This window comes from Salvelinus alpinus, chromosome 32 (assembly GCF_045679555.1).
Source record: "Salvelinus alpinus chromosome 32, SLU_Salpinus.1, whole genome shotgun sequence".
In the NCBI taxonomy this organism is placed as follows: Eukaryota; Metazoa; Chordata; class Actinopteri; order Salmoniformes; family Salmonidae; genus Salvelinus; species Salvelinus alpinus.
The window spans coordinates 29,011,579-29,035,620 of NC_092117.1; the positions used below are offsets into that span (position 1 = coordinate 29,011,579).

Here is a 24,042-nt window from a genome sequence, read left to right on the forward strand (position 1 = left end):
TCATCACACTTTCAAATTCCCTCCAACTTCATGAGGTTAAAATGGAACAATCACAGCCATACTGTCTGAATAGGGCTGTTGTGTTCTTTCTCTCAGGTGTGGTAACAACTTCTGCACCACCCACCGCTATGCAGAGACCCATGACTGCACGTACAACTACAAGAGCGCCGGGCGCCGCTTCCTCCAGGAAACCAACCCCATCGTCAACGCTCCCAAGCTGCCCAAGATCTGAGCCCCTCCCCATGTCACCCCTCTATCCCTGCACTCCTCTTTCCTCTTTGGGATGGAGGGATGAAGAGAGAGAAAATAACAGATGTACCTGAATGATTAAAAACAAAAAGAAAGAAGGAACTTGATCACCACTGTGTGCTTTTAAATTGACTTAACTACTTCAAAACGCCAAGTGTGAACAAAACGGAGAACACAGAATATTAGCAAATTAACTTTAGTAGCTAGCTGTTTCCTCCGCTCTGGACAATGTGAACGAACTGTTCATCCGCTTTTCCTCATACAGTAATCTTGATCGTTTTCCATAGCAGGAAAGTATTGCATGTACATTTGTAGTTTTTAAAGCAGAATGTCTGTCTATTTCATGTTTTAACAGAACAGAAGTGCACGACTCCAAGCGTATAATGTTATATCTTTATATTTTTTGCTTTCTTTATCAGATTGTTTCTAAAAAAATAGGACTGCAGATCAGTCTTTGAGAGATGCACTTTAGAATTATCATATTTATATACCAATGTTTGACTTAGACATTTTTTCGAGGGAAGGCTGTTTTGTTTTTCTTTTTGTAATGAAGTGTTTTTATGTTGTCTTACTGTATCATAATGTTTTTATATCCAGCACCTATCTCTGCTTTCCCCCGCTCCTATGGGCACATACAGTACCAGTCAAAAGTTTGAACACACCTACTCATTCAAGGGTTTTTCTTTATTTTTACTATTTTCTACATTGTAGAATAATAGTGAAGACATCAAAACTATGAAATAACACATATGGAATCATGTAGTAACCAAAAAAGTGTTAAACAAATCAGACTATATTTGAGATTCTTCAAATAGCCACCCTTTCCCTTGATGACAGCTTTGAATACTCTTGGCGTTCTCTCAACCAGCTACACCTGGATTGCTTTTCCAACAGTCTTGAAGGAGTTCCCACATATGCTGAGCACTTGTTGGCTGCTGTTCCTTCACTCTGCAGTCCAACTCATCCCAAATCATCTCAATTGGGTTGCGGTCGGGTGAGTGCGGAGGCCACAGAATGCTGTGGTTGCCATGCTGGTTAAGTATGCCTTGAATTCTCAATAAATCACTGACACGATCTCCAGCAATGCACCACCACACCAACTCCTCCATGCTTCATGGTGGGAACCACACATGCAGAGATCATCCGTTCACCTACTCTGCGTCACACGCCATGATGCGTGTGGTTGGAACCAAAATCTCCAATTTGGACTCAATGGACAGATTTCCACCGGTCAAATGTCCATTGCTCGTGTTTCTTGGCCCAAGCAAGTCTTCTTTTTATTGGTGTCCTTTAGTAGTGTTTTATTTGCAGCAATTCGACCATGAAGGCCTGATTCACGCAGCCTCCTCTGAACAGTTGATGTTGAGATGTCTGTTACTTGAACTCTGTGAAGCATTTATTTGGGCTGTAATTTCTAAGGCTGGTAACGCTAATGAACTTATCCTCTGCAGCAGAGGTAACTCTGGGTCTTCCATTCCTGTGGCGGTCCTCATGAGAGCCAGTTTCATCATGGCGCTTGATGGTTTTTGCGACTGCACTTGAAGAAACTTTCAAAGTTCTTGACATTTTCAGGATTGACTGACCATGTCGTTTATCTTTTCTTTTATGACTATACCATATTTCAGCTGTTATTGCCAAAAGTCCATACTATCTTCTGTATACCAACCCTACCTTGTCACAACACAACTGATTGCCTCAATCACATTAAGAAGGAAATAAATTCCACAAATGAACTTTTAACAAGGCACACCTGTTAATTGAAATGCATTCCAGGTGACTACCTCATGAAGCTGGTTGAGAGAATGCCAAAAGTGTGCAAATTATTTAGTTTATGGTGTGAAAATGAGCTTGCTAATAAAGTCAGAGAGCTAACGTTACAACATCAGATCTAACATTAGTAACCTAACCAATTCGCCATTGTATTAACTGGTATGACTCCTTGCCGTGAAGAGAAATGACTGGAATATAAATGCCTAATGTGAACGTAACCATTACGTTTGGACGTAGCTCAAGACCTTCACATGTTCATTTTACGTGATAACGGCCGTGAATTCTAATATCCGTCCATATATCTGCTGTACTTTCTCGGTTGGGAGAGCGTGGCGCTTGCAAAGCCAGGATTGTTGGTTAAATTCCCAGGGCCACCCAAAGAGTCTGCTAAATAGCATATTATATTACTATACCTCCTTATCACTACTGTACTTAGCATACCTCCTTATTACTACTGTACTTAGCATACCTTCTTATCACTACTGTACTTAGCATACCTCCTTATCACTACTGTACTTAGCATACCTCCTTATCACTACTGTACTTAGCATACCTCCTTATCACTACTGTACTTAGCATACCTTCTTATCACTACTGTACTTAGCATACCTCCTTATCACTACTGTACTTAGCATACCTTCTTATCACTAATGTACTTAGCATACCTTATCACTACTGTACTTAGCATACCTCCTTATCACTACTGTACTTAGCATACCTCCTTATCACTACTGTACTTAGCATACCTCCTTATCACTACTGTACTTAGCATACCTTATCACTACTGTACTTAGCATACCTTCTTATCACTACTGTACTTAGCATACCTCCTTATCACTACTGTACTTAGCATACCTTATCACTACTGTACTTAGCATACCTTCTTATCACTACTGTACTTAGCATACCTCCTTATCACTACTGTACTTAGCATACCTTCTTATCACTAATGTACTTAGCATACCTCCTTATCACTACTGTACTTAGCATACCTTCTTATCACTACTGTACTTAGCATACCTTATCACTACTGTACTTAGCATACCTCCTTATCACTACTGTACTTAGCATACCTCTTTCCCTCAGCCTACTCTTATCACCCTCCTCTGAGAGGTCTTGTAAGTATTTTGTTTTGTATTCAGTACAATTCAGAGGCATTCTGTTCTTCAAGCACTACAGTACTAAAAGGACCTTCTGTCCTCCACATGCCTCTTCTCTTCTAAAAATGTCCCTCTGAACGTTCTGGGATGTAAGAGGATGATTGCCTACGAAATGGGCTCTGACAGGTATTCTCCAGTTATCCTAGTTCACTAGCTACTAGGTGACCAACTCAGTGGCCTTGTTAGTGTCGGCTCTGAGATTGAAAAGTTGGTGTTTCGATCCCTGGTCAAGTCATACCAAAGACTAAAAATGGGACCTGATTCTTCTGCTTGGCACTCGGCATTAGGGATATTGATTGGGGTTAATGCCCTGCAACAGACTAGCATCCTTGTCCAGGGGGGGGGGGGGTACTTGTACATCAAGCTGCCTCACGCTACAGAAACAGGAGATAGGCTCCTTCCTTATGGGTCGTTCTGATTCAGTCAAGGCTTAGTTACTAGGGCACTGGTCAAAAGATGTGCACGATTGGGAACAGGGTGTTGGGCTCTGGTCTTTAATAGTGCAGTACTTGTAGTAGTATTGCAGTAGAACCTAAATGTTCCCAAGGATGGAAATTGATATCACCCGTCCACTAGCATCAACAAAACACAGTGTATAGGAACTATATAGCGAACAGGGTGACAGAAGTAGTACTCTACATTTCAGACCCTGACAGTAGACCAGGGAGATCCTATATTCTGTGAATTATAGGATCTTTAAGCAAATTTGAAATGGTTCCCTATTCCCTATGTAGTACACTCCTTTTCAGAGACTGGCAATGTCTTTCATTGTTAAATAGAATAGAAAATCATTAACTGATTCATGTCACATAGAACTTCCCCTGCCCAGACCCACCTGATGTGCCACTCCTGTAGTTTCTTAGCAACAACCTGGCTTTTATTACAGGGTTACTTTGTGATTTTGGCAATGCAACCCTTTCTCTACTTCCCCAGAGTCTGATGAATTCATGGATATCATTTTTATGTCTCTGCATCCAGTATGAAAGAAGTTAAAGGTAGTTTTGAAAGCCAATATTAACTAGCGTTAGCGCAAAGACTGGAAATCTGTGATATCTATCTGCATGCTAGCAGTTACCATAGACTTCCAGTCATTGCGCTAATGCTAGCTAGCAACTTGCTTCAAACTGCACGCAGACATAAAAATGGTATCAACGAGTTAATCTGTTAAGGGAAAGTAGATAAACGGCCAAAATCCTAAAGTATCCCTTTAACATGAGGAATTTAAGACCTCTCTCTCGCTCTATTAATCATTCTGATGAGGGAAGAGCAGTTAAGAGGAGAACATTACAGCACACCTTGATATGGAGATGGTGTTTCTTAAAGGGTTCATCCTGCCAATCTAAGGCAATGCATCTCAGTGCTAGCTGTGCCATTAGAGATCCTGGTTTGAGTCCAGGCTCTGTCTCAGCCGGCCGCGACCGGGAGACCCATGGGGCGGTGCACAATTGGCCCAGCGTCATCCGGGTTAGGGGAGGGTTTGGCCGGCAGGGATGTTCTTGTCCCATCGCGCTCTAGCGACTCCTGTGGCGGGCTGGGCGCAGTGCACGCTGACACGGTCGCCAGGTGTATGATGTTTCCGCCGACACATTGGTGCGGCTGGCTTCCGGGTTAAGCGGGGGTTGTGTCAAGAAGCAGTGTGGCTTGGCTGGGTTGTGTTTCGGAGGACGCACGGCTCTCGACCTTCCCCTCCCAAGTCCATACTGGAGTTGCAGCGATGGGACAAGACTGTAACTACGAATTGGATACCACAACTGTATTCTCAGGCCCAGTACTGCTGTGCCTGATTCACACTATAGAGCCAAGCCAAGCTGTACTGGGCTGGCCTGGTTCTGCATCCACCGTAGCAGAGAATGGTTCAGTTTGGCCCTATACTATAGATCAGGCATTACACATCTAGATTCTAAGTGAGCATTTCACGGTAAGGTCCACACCTGTTGTATCCGGCACATGTGAGAAATGCAATTTGATTTAATTAGACTAATGACCATTGTTCCGCCACACTGTCTTGAACTGAGATCCATAAGCAATTATATATTTATAATTTGAAATCAGGTTTTTAGCACTGACCCAGATCAGGAGTAATATCGTGATCCAAGCTCAGTTATGTGTTTACCACCTAATGATTGAGGTTAAGATTTGAGACGGGTAAAATAATCCTAGATCTGTGATTATGGGAAACTTTTACCCAAAGTGGAATAAGTCCCAACTCATTCAGGAAACTGATTTCAGCAATATGCCTTTTGGCTTGGAGTAGAGATACAGTGGCTGGGAACAGGTTTCTGTACTCAGACTCCATCTCATTACAGGGTCTAGAGCTTATCTGCGGATATAAGAACTCCGTAATACACTCTTGACCTCAATGACTTGTCACAGCCGTGTGTGTCTGTAAGAGAAATAGAATCGAGCCGATTTTAGGCAAGAGAAAAGGAAAGGACCTGTGAACCTCACATCATATAACTTGCTATTGTTACAAAATCACTATTTAAATAGGAGGGTTTACTGTGGGAGAGGTAGAACACCGCTCCAAATCTCACTCATGGGAAAATGAGGGAAAGGCCATTTGTTTCCATAAATGGATTTACATGGCTGATCGAAACCCCCCTCAGATGCAGAGCAGGGTGCAGAGTGTCTGTTTCTAATAGGACTCCGGGTCAGAACAGCCCTGGACTGTCACCTTTTAGTCACAAACCATTGTCCAACCTCAAGCACGTCTTTCAGAATGATGCATCTCAAATAACACCCTATTACCTGTATAGTGGACTACTTTTGTCCAGAGTCCTATGGGCCCTAGTCAAAAGTTATGCACTATAAAGGGAATAGGGTGGAATTTGAGACGCATCATTCTAAAAGATGTCCAACCTCCAGCACAATGGTTTGTGACTGAAAAGTGACTAACCATAATTTGTGCTTAGATCGATAGGAAGACAATAGATAAATTACCTCCAGTAACCTAAGTGAGCTTTGTTAGCAGTGGTTTCATATTAATTACTGGCATGAGTTCAGAATTTAGATCTGTATTGTGTATGTGTGCATTTGCAAAGGTAAGCCAGGAGAATTCCACAATATCAGATAAAGTAGGAAACATCCTCTATCGATTGAAATCTAGTTGGTGTTGAGTTTTCAGTGTTTTACTAGGATCCCCATTAGCTGTTGCGAAAGCAGCAGCTACTCTTCCTGGGGTTCCACACAAAACATGAAACATGACATATTACAGAACATTAATAGATAAGAACAGCTCAAGGACAGAACTACATACATTTAAAAACGGCACACATAGCCTACATTACAGTATCAATACATACACACAAACTATCTAGGTCAAATGGGGGAGAGGCATTGTGCCGTGAGGTATCGCTTTATCAGTTTTTTTATCTGGTTTGCTGTTCATTTTTGAGCAATATGAGATTGAAGGAAGTTCCATGCAATCATGGCTCTATATAATAGTGTACGCTTTCTTGAATTTGCTCTGTATTTGGGGACTGTGAAAAGACCCCTAGTGGCATGGCTGGTGGGGTAAGTGTGTCAGAGCTGTGTGTAAGCTGACTATGCTAACAATATGGAATTTTCAACACATTAATGTTTCTTATAAAAAGAAGAAGTGATGCAGTCAGTCTCTCCACTCTTAGCCAAGAGAGACTGGCATGCATTGTATTTATATCAGCCCTCTGATTACAATGAAGAGCAATATGTGCCGATCTGTTCTGGGCCAGCTGCAGCTGAACTCGTTCTTTCTTTGTAACACTTGACCACATGACCACAATAATCAAGATGAGACCAAATTAGAAGGACTTGCTTTTTGGAGTGTGGTGTCAAAAAAAGCCGAGCATCTCTTTATTATGGACAGACCTCTCCCCAGATTTACAACCATTGAAATCTATATGTTTTGACCATGACAGTTTACAATCTAAGGTAACACCAAGTAATTTAGTCTCCTCAACTTGTTCAACAGCCACATCATTCATTACCAGATTCAGCTGAAGTCTAGCGCTTAGGGAATGATTTGTACCAAATACAATTCTCTTAGATTTAGAGATGTTCAGGACCAGTTTATTACTGGCCACCCATTCCACAACTGATTGCAACTCCTTGTTAAGGCTTTCAGTGACTTCATTAGCTGTGGATGCTGGTACGTACAGTGCCTTTGTAAATTATTCAGATCTTTTTCCACATTTTGTTAGGTTACAGTCTTATTCTAAAATTGATTAAATAGTTTTTTTCCCTCATCAATCTACACACAATACCCCATAATGACAAGGCAAAAACTGTTTTGTAGAAATGTTTGCTTATTTATTCATAATAAAACACTGAAATATCACATTTACATAAGTATTCAGACCCTTTACTCTGTACTTTGTTGAAGCACCTTTGGCAGCAATTACAGCCTCAAGTCTTCTTGGGTTTGACGCTACAAGCTTGGCACACCTGTATTTGGGGAGTTTCTCCCATTCTTCTCTGGAGATCCTCTCAAGCTCGATCAGGTTGGATGGGGAGCGTTGCTGCACAGCTATTTTCAGGTCTCTCCAGAGATGTTTGATCGGGTTCAGGCTCTGGTTGGGCCACTCAAGGACTTTCAGAGACTTGACCTGAAGCCACTCCTATGTTGTCTTGGCTGTGTGCTTAGGGTCGTTGTTCTGTTGGAAGGTGAACCGTCGCCCCAGTCTGAGGTCCTGAGCGCTTTGGAGCAGGTTTTCATCAAGGATCTCTCTGTACTTTGCTCCGTTCATCTTTGCCTCAATCCTGACTATTCTCCCAGTCCCTGCCGCTGAAAAACATCCCCACAGTATGATGCTGCCACCACCATGCTTCACCATAGGGATGGTCCCAGGTTTCCTCCAGATGTGATACTTGGCATTCAGGCCAAAGAGTTTAATCTTGGTTTCATCAGACCAGAGAATCTTGTTTCTCATGGTCTGAGAGTCTTTAGGTGCCTTTTGGCAAACTCCAAGCGGGCTGTCCTGGGCCTTTTACTGAGGAGTGGCTTCCATCTGGCCACTCTACCATAAATGCCTGATTGGTGGAGTGCTGCAGAGATGGTTTGTTCTTCTGGAAGGTTCTCCCATCTCCACAGAGGAACTCTAGAGCTCTGTCAAAGTGACCATCGGGTTCTTGGTCACCTCCCTGACCAAGGCCCTTTTCCCCCGATTGCTCCGTTTGGCCAGGCACCCAGCTCTAGGAAGAGTCCTGGTGGGTCCAAACTTCTTCCATTTCAGAATAATGGAGGCCACTGTGTTCTTGGGGACCTTCAATGCTGCAGAAATGTTTTGGTACCCTTCCCCAGATTTGTGCCTCTACACAGTCCTGTCTCGGAGCTCTACAGACAATTGCTTCGACCTCATGGCTTGGTTTTTGGTCTGGCATACACTGTCAACTGTGGGACCTTATATACACTACCGGTCAAACGTTTTAGAACACCTAATCATTCAAGGGTTTTCCTTAATTTGTACTATTTTCTACATTGAATAATAGTGAATACATCAAAACTATGAAATAACACATGGAATCATGTAGTAACCAAATAAGTGTTAAACAAATCAAAATATATTTTATATTTGAAATTCTTCAAATAGCCACACTTTACCTTGATGACAGCTTTGCACACTCTTGCCATTCTCTCAACCAGCTTCATGAGGTAGTCGCCTGGAATGCATTTCAATTAACAGGTGTGCCTTAAAAGTTCATTTGTGGAATTTATTTCCTTCTTAATGCATTTAGGTAGGGGGGTGTACAGAAGATAGGCCTATTTGGTAAAAGACCAAGTCCATATTATGGTAAGAACAGCTCAAATAAGCTCAAATAAGCAAAGAGAAACAACAATCCATAATTACTTTAAAACATGAAGGTCAGTCAATACGAAAAATGTAAAGAACTTTGAAAGTTTCTTCAAGTGCAGTCCTAAAAAACCATCAAGCGCTATGATGAAACTGGATCTCATGAGGACCTCCACAGGAATGGAAGACCCAGAGTTACCTCTGCTGCAGAGGATAAGTTCATTAGAGTTACCACCCTCAGAAATTGCAGGCCAAATAAATGCTTCAGAGTTCAAGTAACAGACACATCTCAACATCAACTGTTCAGAGGAGACTGTGTAAATCAGGCCTTCGTGGTCAAATTGCTGCAAAAAAAACACTACTAAAGGACACCAATAAGAATAAGAGACTTGCTTGGGCCAAGAAACACGAGCAATGGACATTAGACCAGTAGAAATTTGTCCTTTGGTCTGGAGTCCAAATTTGAGATTTTTAGTTCCATGTGTCTTTGTGAGACGCGGTGTGGGTGAGCAGATGATCTCCGCATGTGTATTTCTCACCGTAAAGCATTGAGGAGGATGTGTTATGGTGTGGGGGTGCTTTGCTGGTGACTCTGGGATTTATTTAGAATTCAAGGCACAATTAACCAGCATAGCTACCACAGCATTCTGCAGCGATACGCCATCCCATCTGGTTTGGGCTTAGTGGAACTATCATTTGTTTTTCAACAGGACATTGACCCAACACACCTCCAGGCTGTGTAGGGGCTATTTGACCAAGAAGGTGATGAAGTGCTGCATCAGATGACCTGGCCTCCACAATCCCCGACTTCCACCAAATTGAGATGGTTTGGGATGAGACAGACCGAGAGTGAAGGAAAAGCAGCCAACAAGTGCTCAGCATATGTGGGAACTACTTCAAGACTGTTGGAAAAGCATTACAGGTGAAGCTGGTTGAGAGAATGCCAAGAGTGTGCAAAGCTGTCATCAAGGCAAAGGGTGGCTATTTGAAGAATCTCAAATGTAAAATATATTTAGATTTGTTTCACACTTGTTTGGTTACTACATGATATTGTTATTTGTGTTATTTGGGGCGGCAGCGTAACCTAGTGGTTAGAGCGTTGGACTAGTAACTGAAAGGTTGCAAGATCCAATCCTCGAGCTGACAAGGTACAAATCTGTCGTTTTGCCACTGAACAAGGCAGTTAACACACTGTTCCTAGGCCGCCATTGAAAATAAGAATTTGTTCTTAACTGACTTGCCTAGTGAAATAAAGATAAAATAAAAATGTCATAGTTTTGATGTCTTCACTATTATTCTACAATGTAGAAAATAGCATGAATAAATAAAAACCTTTGAATGAGTAGGTGTTCTAAAACTTTTGACCGGTAGTGTAGACAGGTGACCTTTCCAAATCATGTCCAATCAATTGAATTTACCACAGGTGGACTCCAATCAAGTTGTAGGATAATCTCAAGGATGATCAATGGAACAGGATGCACCTGATTTCAATTTCGAGTCTCATAGCAAAGGGTCTGAATACCTATTATCACGTTTCAGGTAAGACCCAAAAGCAGACTGTGTTGAAGTAACAATGTTTATTACAGCAACAGGGGCAGGCAACAACTGGTCAAGGCAGGCAGGGGTCGATAATCCAGAGTAGTGGGGCAAAGGTACAGGACGGCGGGCAGGCTCAGGGTCACGGTGGGCAGAAAAGGTCAAAACCGGGAAAAACAGGAACAATAGGCAAGACAGGAGCAGGGGGAAAACGCAGGTAGTTTTGATGAACAAAGCAAACTGGCACAGACAGACAGAAAACACAGGTATAAGTACCCAGGAGATAATGGGGAGATGGGCAACACCTGGAGGGGGGTGGAGACAAGCACAAGTACAGGTGAAACAGATCAGGGCGTGACACCTATGTACATAAGGTTTTTGCATTTAATAAATGTACAAAAAATTCTAAAAAACAGTTTCCGCTTTGTCATTATGCGGTATTGTGGGTAGATTGCTGTGGAAATTGTTTTTTTAAATACATTTTAGAATAAGGCTGAAACTTAACAAAATGTGGAATAAGTCAAGGGGTCTGAATACTTTCCGACAGTACTGTATATGGTTGAATCATCAGCATACATGGACACACAGGCTTTGTTTAATGCCACTGGCAGGTCATTGGTAAAATATAGAAAAGAGTGGAGGGCCTAGAGAGCTGCCCTGCGGTACACCACTCCCTACATGTTTGACATTCGAGAGGCTTCCATTTTACCTTTCTAGGACACACGTTCCGCTAGCGGCACCCCACCACAACATTCCGCTGAAAAGGCAGCGCGGGAAATTCAATTTTTTTAAACAAATATGTAACTTTCACACATTAACAAGTCCAATACAGCAAATGAAAGATAAACATCTTGTTAATCTACCCATTGTGTCCGATTTAAAAAATGCTTTACAGCGAAAACACAACATATGATTACGTTAGATCACCGCCAAGTCCAAAAAACACACAGCCATTTTCCCAGCCAAAGATAGGAGTCACAAGGCCTCCCGGGTGGCGCAGTGGTCTAGGGCACTGCATCGCAGTGCTAGCTGCGCCACCAGAGTCTCTGGGTTCGCGCCCAGGCTCTGTCGCAGCCGGCCGCGACCGGGAGGTCCGTGGGGCGACGCACAATTGGCATAGCGTCGTCCGGGTTAGGGAGGGTTTGGCCGGTAGGGATATCCTTGTCTCATCGCGCTCCAGCGACTCCTGTGGCGGGCCGGGCGCAGTGCGCGCTAACCAAGGGGGCCAGGTACACGGTGTTTCCTCCGACACATTGGTGCGGCTGGCTTCCGGGTTGGAGGCGCGCTGTGTTAAGAAGCAGTGCGGCTTGGTTGGGTTGTGCTTCGGAGGACGCATGGCTTTCGACCTTCGTCTCTCCCGAGCCCGTACGGGAGTTGTAGCGATGAGACAAGATAGTAATTACTAGCGATTGGATACCACGAAAATTGGGGAGAAAATGGGATAAAAAAAAAATAATAATAAAAATTTAAAAAAAGATAGGAGTCACAAAAAGCAGAAATAGAGATAAAATGAATCACTAACCTTTGATGATCTTCATCAGATGACACTCATAGGACATCAATATTATATTTATATTATATTTATATCCAAAAATCTTAGTTTACATTGGCGCCATGTTCAGAAATGCCTCCGGAGGAATTGCAGAGAGCCACATCTAATAACAGAAATACTCATCATACACTTTGATGAAAGATATATGTTTTACATAGAATTAAAGATACACTTGTTCTTAATGCAACCGCTGTGTCAGATTTCAAAAAAACTTTACGTAAAAAGCACACCATGCAATAATCTGAGACGGCGCTCAGATATAAAAAACATTTATCCGCCATGTTGGAGTCAGAAATACGAAATTACATCATAAATATTCCCTTACCTTTAATGATCTTCATCAGAATGTACTCCCAGGAATCCTAGTTCCACAATAAATTGTTGTTTGGTTCAATAATGTCAATTATTTATGTCCAAGTAGCTACTTTTGCTAGCACGTTTAGTAGACATGTCCAAACGCTCGCGCAGATCCAGGCGAACTCGGACGAAAACTTCAAAAAGTTATATTACAGGTCGAATAAACTGGTCAAACTAAGTAGAGAATCAATCTTCAGGATGTTGTTATCATATATATCCAATAACGTTCCAACCGGAGAATTTCTTTGTGTCTCTAGAAGTAATGGAAAGCAAGACGATATCATTTAGAATGCGCGTGACCAGGAACTGGCAATCTGCCAGACCACTGACTGAAACAGTTCCCATCCGGCCCCACATCACAGTAGAGGCTTCATTCAACGTTCTACAGACTGTTGACATCTAGTGGAAGGCGTAGGAAGTGCAAAAAAAATCCATATCTGACTGGGATTTGAATAGGCGATGAGTTGAAAATCAACCAGCCTCAGAATTTCCACTTCCTGTTTGGAAGTTTGCCTGCCATATGAGTTCTGTTATACTCACAGACATAATTCAAACAGTTTTAGAAACTTCAGAGTGTTTTCTATCCAATAGTAATAATAATATGCATATATTAGCATCTGGGACAGAGTAGGAGGCAGTTCACTCTAGGCACGCTATTCATCCAAAGTGAAAATGCTGCCCCCTATCCCTAAAAAGTTAAAGAAAACCCTCTGAGTTATATTAGATAGACAGCATCTGAAACCACGATATGGCAGAGGTTGAAAATCCATAACACATACAGTACCAGTTAAAAGTTTGAACACACCTACTCATTCCAGGGTTTTTCTTTATTTTTTATATTTTCTATTTTCTGTAGAATAATAGTGAAGACATCAAAACTAAGAAATAACACATGGAATCATGTAGTAACCAAAAAAGTATTAAACAAATCTAAATAGATTTTAGATTCTTCAAAGTAGCCACTTTGCCTTGATGACAGTTTGCACGCTCTTGGCAGTAGCTTCCATGTCAGTTGTCATTATTGATCGATAACAATAATTTTTCCATCTCTCACACACTAACTTTATAAAATTCAAACTTACAACGCTTTTCTTTCATTATTGTTTTTTAAATTCATGAATAAAATTGTTCAAATTCAAATTGTTCAAATTCATTGTTGGCATTTCCTACCTACGTTTGCCCACTTTGGCCATGAAGTAATCATTACAATAATTGGCAACATCAAAGGGTTTTGTGATGAATAAGCCATCTGATTTGATGAAAGATGGAGTTGATTTTGTCTTTCTGGCCAGCATCCCGGAGTCACCTCTTCACTCTTGACGTTGAGACTGGTGTTTTGCAGGTATTATTAAATGAAGCTGCCAGTTGAGGACTTGTGAGGCGTCTGTTTCTCAAACTAGACAATCTAATGTACTTGTCCTCTTGCTCAGTTGTGCACCAGGGCCTCCCACTCCTCTTTCTATTCTGGTTAGAGCCAGTTTGCGCTGTTCTGTGAAGGGAGTAGTACACAGCGTTGTACGAGATCTTCCGTTTCTTGGCAATTTCTCGCATGGAATAGCCTTCATTTCTCAGAACAAGAATAGACTGGCGAGTTTCAGAAGAAAGTTCTTTGTTTCTGGCCATTTTGAGCCCGTAATCGAACCCACAAATGCTGATGCTCCAGACACTCAACTAGTCTAAATAAGGCCAGTTTTATTGCTTCTTTAATCAGAACAACAGTTTTCAGCTGTGCTAACATAATTGCAAAAGGGTTTTCTAATGATAAATTAGCCTTTTAAAATGATAAACTTGGATTAGCAAACACAACGTGCCATTGGAACACAGGAGTGATGGTTGCTGATAATGGGCCTCTGTATGCCTATGTAGATATTCCATAAAAAATCTGCCATTTCCAGCTACAATAGTCATTTACAACATTAACAATGTCTACACTGTATTTCTGATCAATTTGAAGTTATTTTAAAGGACAAAAAAATTGCTTTTCTTTCAAAAACAAGGACATTTCTACGTGACGGCAAACTTTTGAACGGTAGTGTATGTGGATACAGTATCAAGCATTTCACACACTGTCACACCCTGATCAGTTTCACCTGTCCTCGTTATTGTCTCCACCCCCTCCAGGTGTCACTTGTTTTCCCCAGTGTATTTATACCTGTGTTTCCTGTCTCTCTGTGCCAGTTCGTCTTGTATGTTTCCAAGTCAACCAGCGGTTTCCCGTTCTCCTGCTTTTTGCATTCTCCGTTTTCTAGTCCTCCCGGCTTTGACCCTTGCCTGTTTCTGGACTTTGTACTCGCCTGCCTGGCCATTCTGCCTGCCTTGACCACGAGCCTGTCTGCCACTCCTGGACTCTGATCTGGTTTTGACCTTTTTGCCTGTCCACGACCATTCTCTTGCCTACCCCTTTGGATTAATAAACATTGTACGACTCCAACAATCTGCCTCCTGTGTCTTTATTTGGGTCTCACCTTGTGCCTTGATACACACATTATTTAGATACTGACTGTTAGCACTTGGTGGCCTATAGCAACACCCCAAAAGAATAGGCTTTAGATGAGGCAGATGAACCCACAACCACAGCACTTCAATAACACTTGACATGAGATCTTCTCTAAGCATTACAGAGAAATGGCTCTGAATAAACACTGAACAAAAATATAAACACAACATCTAAAGTGTTGGTCCCGTGTTTCATGAGCTGAAATAAAAGATCCCAGAAATGTTGAGGAATATTTCTGTCTGTAATAAAGCTCTTTTGTGGGGAAAAACTAATTCTGATTGGCTGGGCCTGGCTCCCCAGTGGGTGGTCCTGGCTTCCAAGTGGGTGGGCCTATGCCCTCCCAGGCCCACCCAAGGCTGCACCCCTGCCCAGTCAGGTGAAATCCATAGATTAGTTTATTTATTTTATTTATTTCAATTGACTGATTTTCTTATGTGAATTGTAACTCACTAAAATCTTTGAAATTGTTGCATGTTGCGTTTATATTTTTGTACAGTATATATAGCAACACCTCCCCCATAAGCATTTCTGTCTCTTCTATAGATGTTATATCCTTGTATTGTTACTGCTGTATCATCAAAGGAATTATCTTAGTGAGTCTCAGAAATGGCTAATATATGAATATTATTGTTAGCAAGTTATTGAGTTCATTAACCTTTTTTCTAAGGCTACATACAATATATTAATATGGGCTATTTTCAGCCCTTTCCTGGGTAGCTTCTCACAGATAGACAATCTGTTCGAGGATGTACCACGGTATGCACATAAAGTATGTACCACATTTGTTATGTGAGTGATTTGGCTACTTTTCTTCATTTTATGTTAATTTAGAAAATCATTTTATTTGTTACATTCTAACAGCCAGTTAGCTACCTGTTATATGGTGACTAGAATTATTAAACTATACTATTCTCTGGTATATTGTCTGTGTTGTAATGAGTCATATTAGAACACACCAGGAAAGGAGAAGTGGAGCACAAGTGCATTCACTTCACTGTTAACAGACTGCCTTGGCAGTCGAGAAGCAATGATTTGCCTCCTCTAGTCCTTTCCTTTCATTGTCTCCTCTCCTCATCTCCTCTCATTGTCTACTCTCCTTAGCTCCTCTCATTTTCTCCACTCCTCATCTCCTCATCTCCTCTCCTCACCTCCTTTCATTGTCTCCTCTCCTCATCTCCTCTCTTTGTCTACTCGCCTCATCTTGTCTACTCGCCTCATCTCATTTTATCATTATCTCCTCATCTCCTCTCATTGTCTCCTCTCCTCATCTCCTCTTATTGTCTCCTCTCCTCATCTCTTCTTATTGTCTCCTCTCCTCATCTCCTCTGTTTGTCTCCTCTGCTTGTCTCCTCTTGTCTCCTATTGTCTATTCTCTTTCATCCACACTGATATGAAAGATCTGGACAATTCAGCTGTTTCTCCATTTTGGCCAAACTCGAGATCATGCTAGCCCACTGAGCTAAAACCTAGATGTCAGCTCTGAGTGGGAGCTAACACGAGCAACACAATGTTCAGGTGTGGAACAAAGGTTACTCACCATCCCAGCTCTTATAGTCTACATGTCCAGCAGGAAGAAAGTGAGGTGCTCATTAGTATTGGACCTCAGAATCAGTGGCCTTTAAGAGGCATCAGCAGTGACAATGGACCACAGTCTCTCCTTCTTGTCCCTTGCACGCACGCACAGACAGACAGACGGACGGACGGACGGACGCACGCACGCACGCACGCACGCACACACTCACACCAATCTCTTGTCCCTGCCTAACATCCTCCTCCTGTATGAAGAGCTCAACTCTGGCCGGGGACTTGAAATGGGTAATGCAGCCATAACATTGGAATTTGTTGTCCTATTTTCCTCATTTAGCGCCTCGTTCCGACACTCAGAATCTTTAATGTGTTGAATCACATATTCTCAAGCAGGGCGGCTGGAATTTGAGACAACTGTCCCTCCCTACCCCTCATCCTATTCCCTCTACCTATTTCTTGGCCCCTTCCACCTGCATAGAGAACATTCTGTGGGGGTGACGTTACTTTATTGATTGTGTAAAAAAGGATAATTATCAGATGGTAATGTCTCTGCCTGGCCGGTTCCCCTCTCTCCACTGGGATTCTCTGCCTCTAACCCTATTACAGGGGCTGAGTCACTGGCTTACTGGTGCTCTTTCATGCCGTCCCTAGGAGGGGTGCGTCACTTGAGTGGGTTGAGTTACTAACGTGATCTTCCTGTCTGGGTTGGCGCCCCCCCTTGGTTTGTGCTGTGGTGGAGATCTTTGTGGGCTATACTCGGCCTTGTCTCAGGATTGTAAGTTGGTGGTTGAAGATATCCCTCTAGTGGTGCGGGGGCTGTGCTTTGGCAAAGTGGGTGGGGTTATATCCTTCCTGTTTGGCCCTGTCCGGGGGTATCTTCGGATGGGGCCACAGTGTCTCCTGACCCCTCCTGTCTCAGCCTCCAGTATTTATGCTGCAGTAGTTTATGTGTCGGGGGGCTAGGGTCAGTTGGTTATATCTGGAGTACTTCTCCTGTCTTATCCAGTGTCCTGTGTGAATTTAAGTATGCTCTCTCTAATTCTCTCCTTCTCTCTTTCTTTCTCTCTCTCGGAGGACCTGAGCCCTAGGACCATACGTCAGGACTACCGGGCATGATGACTCCTTGCTGTCCCCAGTCCACCTGGCCTTGCTGCTGTTCCAGTTTCAACTGTTCTGCCTGCGGTTATGGAACCCCTACCTGTCCCAGACCTGCTGTTTTCAACTCTTAATGTTCTGCTATGAAAAGCCAACTGACATTTATTCCTGATTATTATTTGACCATGCTTGTCATTTATGAACATTTTGAACATCTTGGCTCTCTCTAATTCTCTCCTTCTCTCTTTCTTTCTCTCTCTCGGAGGACCTGAGTCCTAGGACCATACGTCAGGACTACCGGGCATGATGACTCCTTGCTGTCCCCAGTCCACCTGGCCTTGCTGCTGTTCCAGTTTCAACTGTTCTGCCTGCGGTTATGGAACCCCTACCTGTCCCAGACCTGCTGTTTTCAACTCTTAATGTTCTGCTATGAAAAGCCAACTGACATTTATTCCTGATTATTATTTGACCATGCTTGTCATTTATGAACATTTTGAACATCTTGGCTCTCTCTAATTCTCTCCTTCTCTCTTTCTTTCTCTCTCTCGGAGGACCTGAGTCCTAGGACCATACGTCAGGACTACCGGGCATGATGACTCCTTGCTGTCCCCAGTCCACCTGGCCTTGCTGCTGTTCCAGTTTCAACTGTTCTGCCTGCGGTTATGGAACCCCTACCTGTCCCAGACCTGCTGTTTTCAACTCTTAATGATCGGCTATGAAAAGCCAACTGACATTTATTCATGATTATTATTTGACCATGCTTGTCATTTATGAACATTTTGAACATCTTGGCTCTCTCTAATTCTCTCCTTCTCTCTTTCTTTCTCTCTCTCGGAGGACCTGAGCCCTAGGACCATACGTCAGGACTACCGGGCATGATGACTCCTTGCTGTCCCCAGTCCACCTGGCCTTGCTGCTGTTCCAGTTTCAACTGTTCTGCCTGCGGTTATGGAACCCCTACCTGTCCCAGACCTGCTGTTTTCAACTCTTAATGATCGGCTATGAAAAGCCAACTGACATTTATTCCTGATTATTATTTGACCATGCTTGTCATTTATGAACATTTTGAACATCTTGGCCATGTTCTGTTATAATCTCCACCCGGCACAGCCAGAAGAGGACTGGCCACCCCTCATAGCCTGGTTCCTCTCTAGGTTTCTTCCTAGGTTTTGGCCTTTCTAGGGAGTTTTTCCTAGCCACCGTGCTTCTACACCTGCATTGCTTGCTGTTTGGGGTTTTAGGCTGGGTTTCTGTACAACACTTCCAGATATTAGCTGATGTACGAAGGGCTATATAAAATTAACTTGATTTGATTTGATTTGATTAAAAGCCTCATGAAAGACTTATAATGTATCTGCATTATAATGCATTATACCTGCAGGCTTTCAGTAAAGTGTTACCAATTGGTGTTCTAGTTACTACTATTGTTCAGTAGAATTCTGTAATTATATCATCACACTTTCAAATTCCTCCAACTTTTGTAGAAAATTGAACAATCACAGCCAAAAATATCCTCCACCGTAGTGTATTGATCATACCTCTCAAAAGACCCACAAGTTTGATAGAAATATATTCCTGAGAATAAAGCAATAGATGCATTGTTTGACATCAAGTCAATAGCCAGCTAAATGAAGTCAAGAGAATTGACAAGTGCTCCCAGGTTTGGCACGGCCAGGCAGATAGGAGTGCTTGGCTGGAGTAGGCCACGGACAGCCATAATTGATTTAACTCGTCCAAGTGCCAAAGGACAAAATACTGTCAATGAGTCTCCCTTTATGTATCAACATTCCCAGAGTCCCCTGCTGCTGACCCACGCCTGAGAAATGCAGTGTTTATTTACTGACACAAAGGAATTTGTTCGATTCTACTTTCTGTTTCTGAATTGTTCAACCTTATGACTGTGCCAAGTTCCTCTTAACTGGCTGTAACAGACGGAACACACAAAGGCTGTAAAAGCTGTCTTCCTTTCTTTTAACAGTGAATTAGAAATGTACAATGACACCGGGATAATGTGGCAGTGTCTGTGTGAGTGTGTGTGTGTGTCACACTGATAATGTGTCTCTGTGGAATGAATGTGCCATGCTCTGCTGAGTCAAATATTAACGTGAGGAGGAAGTGAAATGTGGGGGGGGGGGGGGGGGGGGGGGGTTGGGGACGACATCAAGATGATTAGGCACAACTTGTCTGACAGGTTTATTCTAGCCTAACCACATCACAACTATACCCAAAGACAAAGTGAAGGTTTCCGTGTGTGTGTAGATACGTGTGTGTAGATACGTGTGTGTAGATGTGTGTGTAGACATGTCTAGATGTGTGTCTAGATGTGTGTGTAGACATGTGTGTAGATGTGTGTGTAGATGGGTGGGTAGACATGTGTGTAGATGTGTGTGTGTAGATGGGTGGGTAGACATGTGTGTAGATGTGTGTGTGTAGATGTGTGTGTAGATGGTTGACAACTCAACATAATCACAAGAGACATAGTATATAGAGTATATACTCTTATTTCAAACTGTTATCGCTCCCCCTTCCCTCTCCCCCTCCCCTTTTCCCCCTCCTCCTCTCCCTCTCCTGTTCCCTCTCTCCCCCATTGCCCCTCAGACCAAATGGATGACTGCTGTGGCATATCAAATTGTTGTGGTACACATGACTGTGTTATGCCTCTGCCAGATTCATTCAACAGGGAAAAACAAGGAAACGCTCAGAAGAATCCATGCCTCAGTCCATCTCAAAGTGCACTGGATTTATAAGCACATAAGAGCATTGGCATACCACAGTCATACTGTGTACCACAACAGTTTGATATGCCACAGCAGTCATCCATTTGGTCTGAGAGAGAGAGAGAGAGTGAGAGGTAAGAGGCCCTCAATGGAAAGATAGCTTGTTGAAATACATCTTTGGATTTCACTGTTTCTGTCCTTAACAATAACTGTTTTTAATCATGCTGTCTCTCTCTCCTTCTCATTCTCTCTGTCATTATGACGCTATCTCTTACTCTCTCTCCCTCGTTTTGCCTCTCTCCTTCTCTCTCTATTTCCCCCTCTCTCTCAAGCTCTCTCTCTCTTGCATGCACAAACTCACCCCACACACACACACACTCCACACGTACACACACTCACTCAGTGGCCCAGACACGCGCGTCCCTTTGGCATCCGCCGGTCCCCGTGAGGTGCCCACACACTCCAGACACACACAGAGGCCCTGTTGTCCTGCCCCAGCCCCCAACCACACAGAGACAGACTGGGAATCAGTAATCACATCAAACACAGTGACAGGCCTCACAGAGATGGAGCAAGAGCTCTCTGTCAACAGGGGATAAAGTTTTAGATGAGGGTTATTCACTCACTATTATAATGAATACATAATAACTTGCTTAGTCAGTGTGGATAGTTTTCAGGTGTATGTACATTTTAACAGTCAACAAAAATCATCCTTATCATCATCATCATGAAAATATCTCAACATTAATATGACCAGCCCTTATCAATCAATGCAACATGAGTTGACGCCTTCTCTGCTGAAGCGCCTGCCCTTTAACGACGTTTTTTTCTACCCGTCCCATTTTTTTCACTCCATTTTAACGCGGAAGTCAGTGACGCATATAGTCTACTGTACATTCAGATGCAGATGGGGGCTATGAAATAAACAAAACATAATCGCCATTTAGTTCGGGAGAAAGCGGCGGTGAGTGTTCATTGTTTTGTTCTGCACGGTGCGTACATTTTGAACTGCGATTTGAGCATTTGATCACCGCGGAGCACTTCAGGAAATGTAAATTACCTGGCTACATTGTAACTGCTGCGCCTTTTATAAAAGAATTCTTCCTGAGACGACGCGTGGCTTGATGGACTAGTTTGGACCATAAAATTGTGTTAATATCTGCATTTCACGACCGCTGCTGTAGCCTACAGAAATACATAACTGACAGCAATTCTACAACATAAGGAAGTATTAAAAATACGGTGGGTGTGATATTACTTCAAATATTATATGAGCGATATATGGACGCAGAGCGAATCAGCTGCTTTATTCTGCATAATAGGCTATTAATTTCAACTAGCGCCAGGCTACATAGGTATTCTTGCTGTTTTTCATTTAATTTGCACAATAATTCTGTCACACATTCATTTCCTCTTTGGGAATGCAACCACTAGGTATTCGTATTCCAGTGTTGACATTAATAATGTTTTATTTGTGATAACGTGAGATAATCCAGATGAAATATTCTCGGTTAGGAGAACATGAATAATATTGCGCTGTTCTTTAGTCTATCATCACATATTCGTGAATCGTGCGCATTAATAAAAAGAGAAGTATATTAGATAAACCATTGGTCGGTGACGGATGAGAATGTAGCTTTCATTTTCATATATCATTATCTGTAATCAAACCTTCACAGACCGCGCGAGCCTAAACTGCGCTGCTGCGCGATAGCCAAGCCTACAAAAGCAAGGTTTGTTTCATTGTATAGATCTGACGTTTTACCCAGCATATCTCCAACTATTATCTTTATTGCGATTCGTGTACCTTATGTAGTTAATAGACAAAAGCCTAATGAGTGTGTTTCGTTTCTTGGTCATGTGGTTCCAGCATAGACATTCCGGCCACCATCCGGTCTCTTTCGGACTGCCCGGTCCCCGGTAGGTAATAAACAGGGAGAGAGAGATGCGATCGATTGGGTGCAGCTGTAGTAGCCCATCTTGACTCATGGGCACAGAGTGATTTGAGTTGTGTGTGGATTGCTACACATCCTAGGAGCCTATTGGATTCCATTGATAAGTATTTATGCAGAATATGCTACCGCAATGGGCAGGTTTAGGAACTAGCTTGTGGTTTAATTTGAGCGATAATGGTGAGAGAGGAAATAGTGAATGTTGCAGATACATTTATGATCTGGCATCATTATTCTAAGCAGATCTAACTCTCTCTGCATGTCCTCAAATGGACTCATCATCTTCTCTCTCAAGTTTTCTTTCCTCTTTACTTCAGTATCACTTCATCATGATGGACGGTTGGATCCGTCTTCCTTCATTTGCTGCCACTAAACTCCATTTTCCACCAATGAATTTACTGCAGTGCTTTGGACTTCATCAACCTCAATTGGATCCTTATTCTTGTACAAATTTCCTCTCAGACTCGTATTCGTGTAAATCGCGGCTCTGTATAAGAGCATCTAATAAATTACTTAGATGTGAATGTAATGTGTAATTGTGTGCGAGCGGGCAATCTTGTGTTTGCTGTGTTTTGTGTACAGTACTGCAACAGGCTAATGAACAAGCCTGATGTGTTCTGTGTACAGTATAGTCCAGTACTTTAACAGGCATGGTATGTGTGTGTGTGTTACATCACACCAGCAACAGGTTACATCGTGATGGCAGTAACAGGAACAGCGGCATCTAGTGGGCAAACCGTGGTACTTTCACACTAATTTATGGTAAAATATTGCAAGCGACTTCAATGGCTAATATCTCTGAATGGGGGAAAATATCAGCAGATTCACAGGGAATAGATTGCAAATGGTGAAGAAGCAATACTACAAGCCACAGCTCCATACTACTTGTCAAACATAGAGAACTGATAGTGTATACTGGTTGTTGGGGTGGGGTTGATGTGGGGGGTCCGTGGCTTTTGACCATTTTATTGGATTCCTCTTACTCAATGGTAGGAAGAAGTTTGGGCAATATTGGATGTTGGGTACTATATTTATTGAATATTATGTGAATCCTAAACATTTAAAGGGTGAATTTGAGTGCAATCAATTAGCTTAATTTCTCTGAGATCAAATTACATTTCAACAAAATAATGTTTCAGGAATGTTAATCCGATCTGTTTCTAGCTACAGAAATGATTTCAGAACAATCTGAGATGGTGGGTGTCAATCCTCTTTCTTTTTATTATTGCTCTCTGGTATCTTGAGTAGCATGCAGGCATTCACCTGCATAACACAATGTCTCCTGTGGTGGGGCCTTACTGTAACTAATACTGCTGCTATCTGTCATCTGGCATCATGGGAATACCTGCTATACTGTAGTTGGCTTTCTCAAAACACTGTGGACACTGTCACTGTGGAGTTTCTGATTGCTTTCTGTTGGTTAAAAATATGTATTTGACCAAATGTGTGAATGTGCAGTGGGGATATGTAGTCCTGTGTCTATTTACAGAAAGCATGTGGTTATATAATGAGTCATAGCATTATTTATTTGAGACTATTCCATTGGTCTTAAAGGGTGGCGAACAGCCCATCTGGCCTGGCTTTGCTCTGCTGTTCTGTTCAGCTGTGTGTTCTCTCCATACAGTATCAGCTTGCTGTCTTTGTGTTAAAGCTAATCTATTCTGGGATGGATTGTCAACAGTCTGTAAAGTCAGAGGGGTTTTAAGTCAAACCAAGAGGTCCAACAAGCCAGTACTTCCATAAGAAACTCAGAGTAAAGTAAACTCAGGCAGTTGTATTGTATTTGTTTGTATTCAGGCAGCAGTTTGTCCATGAGTTTGTCCATGAGTGCAGCTGCCATGACACTTGTGTGATCAGAGAGG

At 42.5% G+C, this 24,042-nt stretch overlaps 2 protein-coding genes across 6 annotated transcripts in view; both read left to right on the forward strand.

The window, feature by feature from the left end:
- Nucleotides 1-14,826, forward strand: part of LOC139562569 (AN1-type zinc finger protein 4-like) — a 71,026-nt gene extending 56,200 nt beyond the window's left edge. The window contains exon 10 of the mRNA XM_071380343.1: nucleotides 97-14,826. Within this exon, the coding sequence (XP_071236444.1) occupies nucleotides 97-232 (136 nt within the window). The 3' untranslated portion in view covers nucleotides 233-14,826. The remainder of the gene's footprint in view (nucleotides 1-96) is intronic.
- A 6,246-nt stretch (nucleotides 14,827-21,072) lies between these two features.
- LOC139562476 (E3 ubiquitin-protein ligase MARCHF8-like) overlaps nucleotides 21,073-24,042 on the forward strand; it is a 160,856-nt gene continuing 157,886 nt past the window's right edge. Inside the window, exon 1 of one of the 5 annotated variants that reach the window (XM_071380198.1) lies at nucleotides 21,073-21,192. The gene's annotated coding sequence lies outside the window, so the exon portion shown is untranslated. Of the gene's footprint in view, nucleotides 21,471-24,042 lie in introns of all 5 variants that reach the window. The other 4 variants (XM_071380201.1, XM_071380197.1, XM_071380200.1 and 1 more) reach the window with 4 other exon arrangements.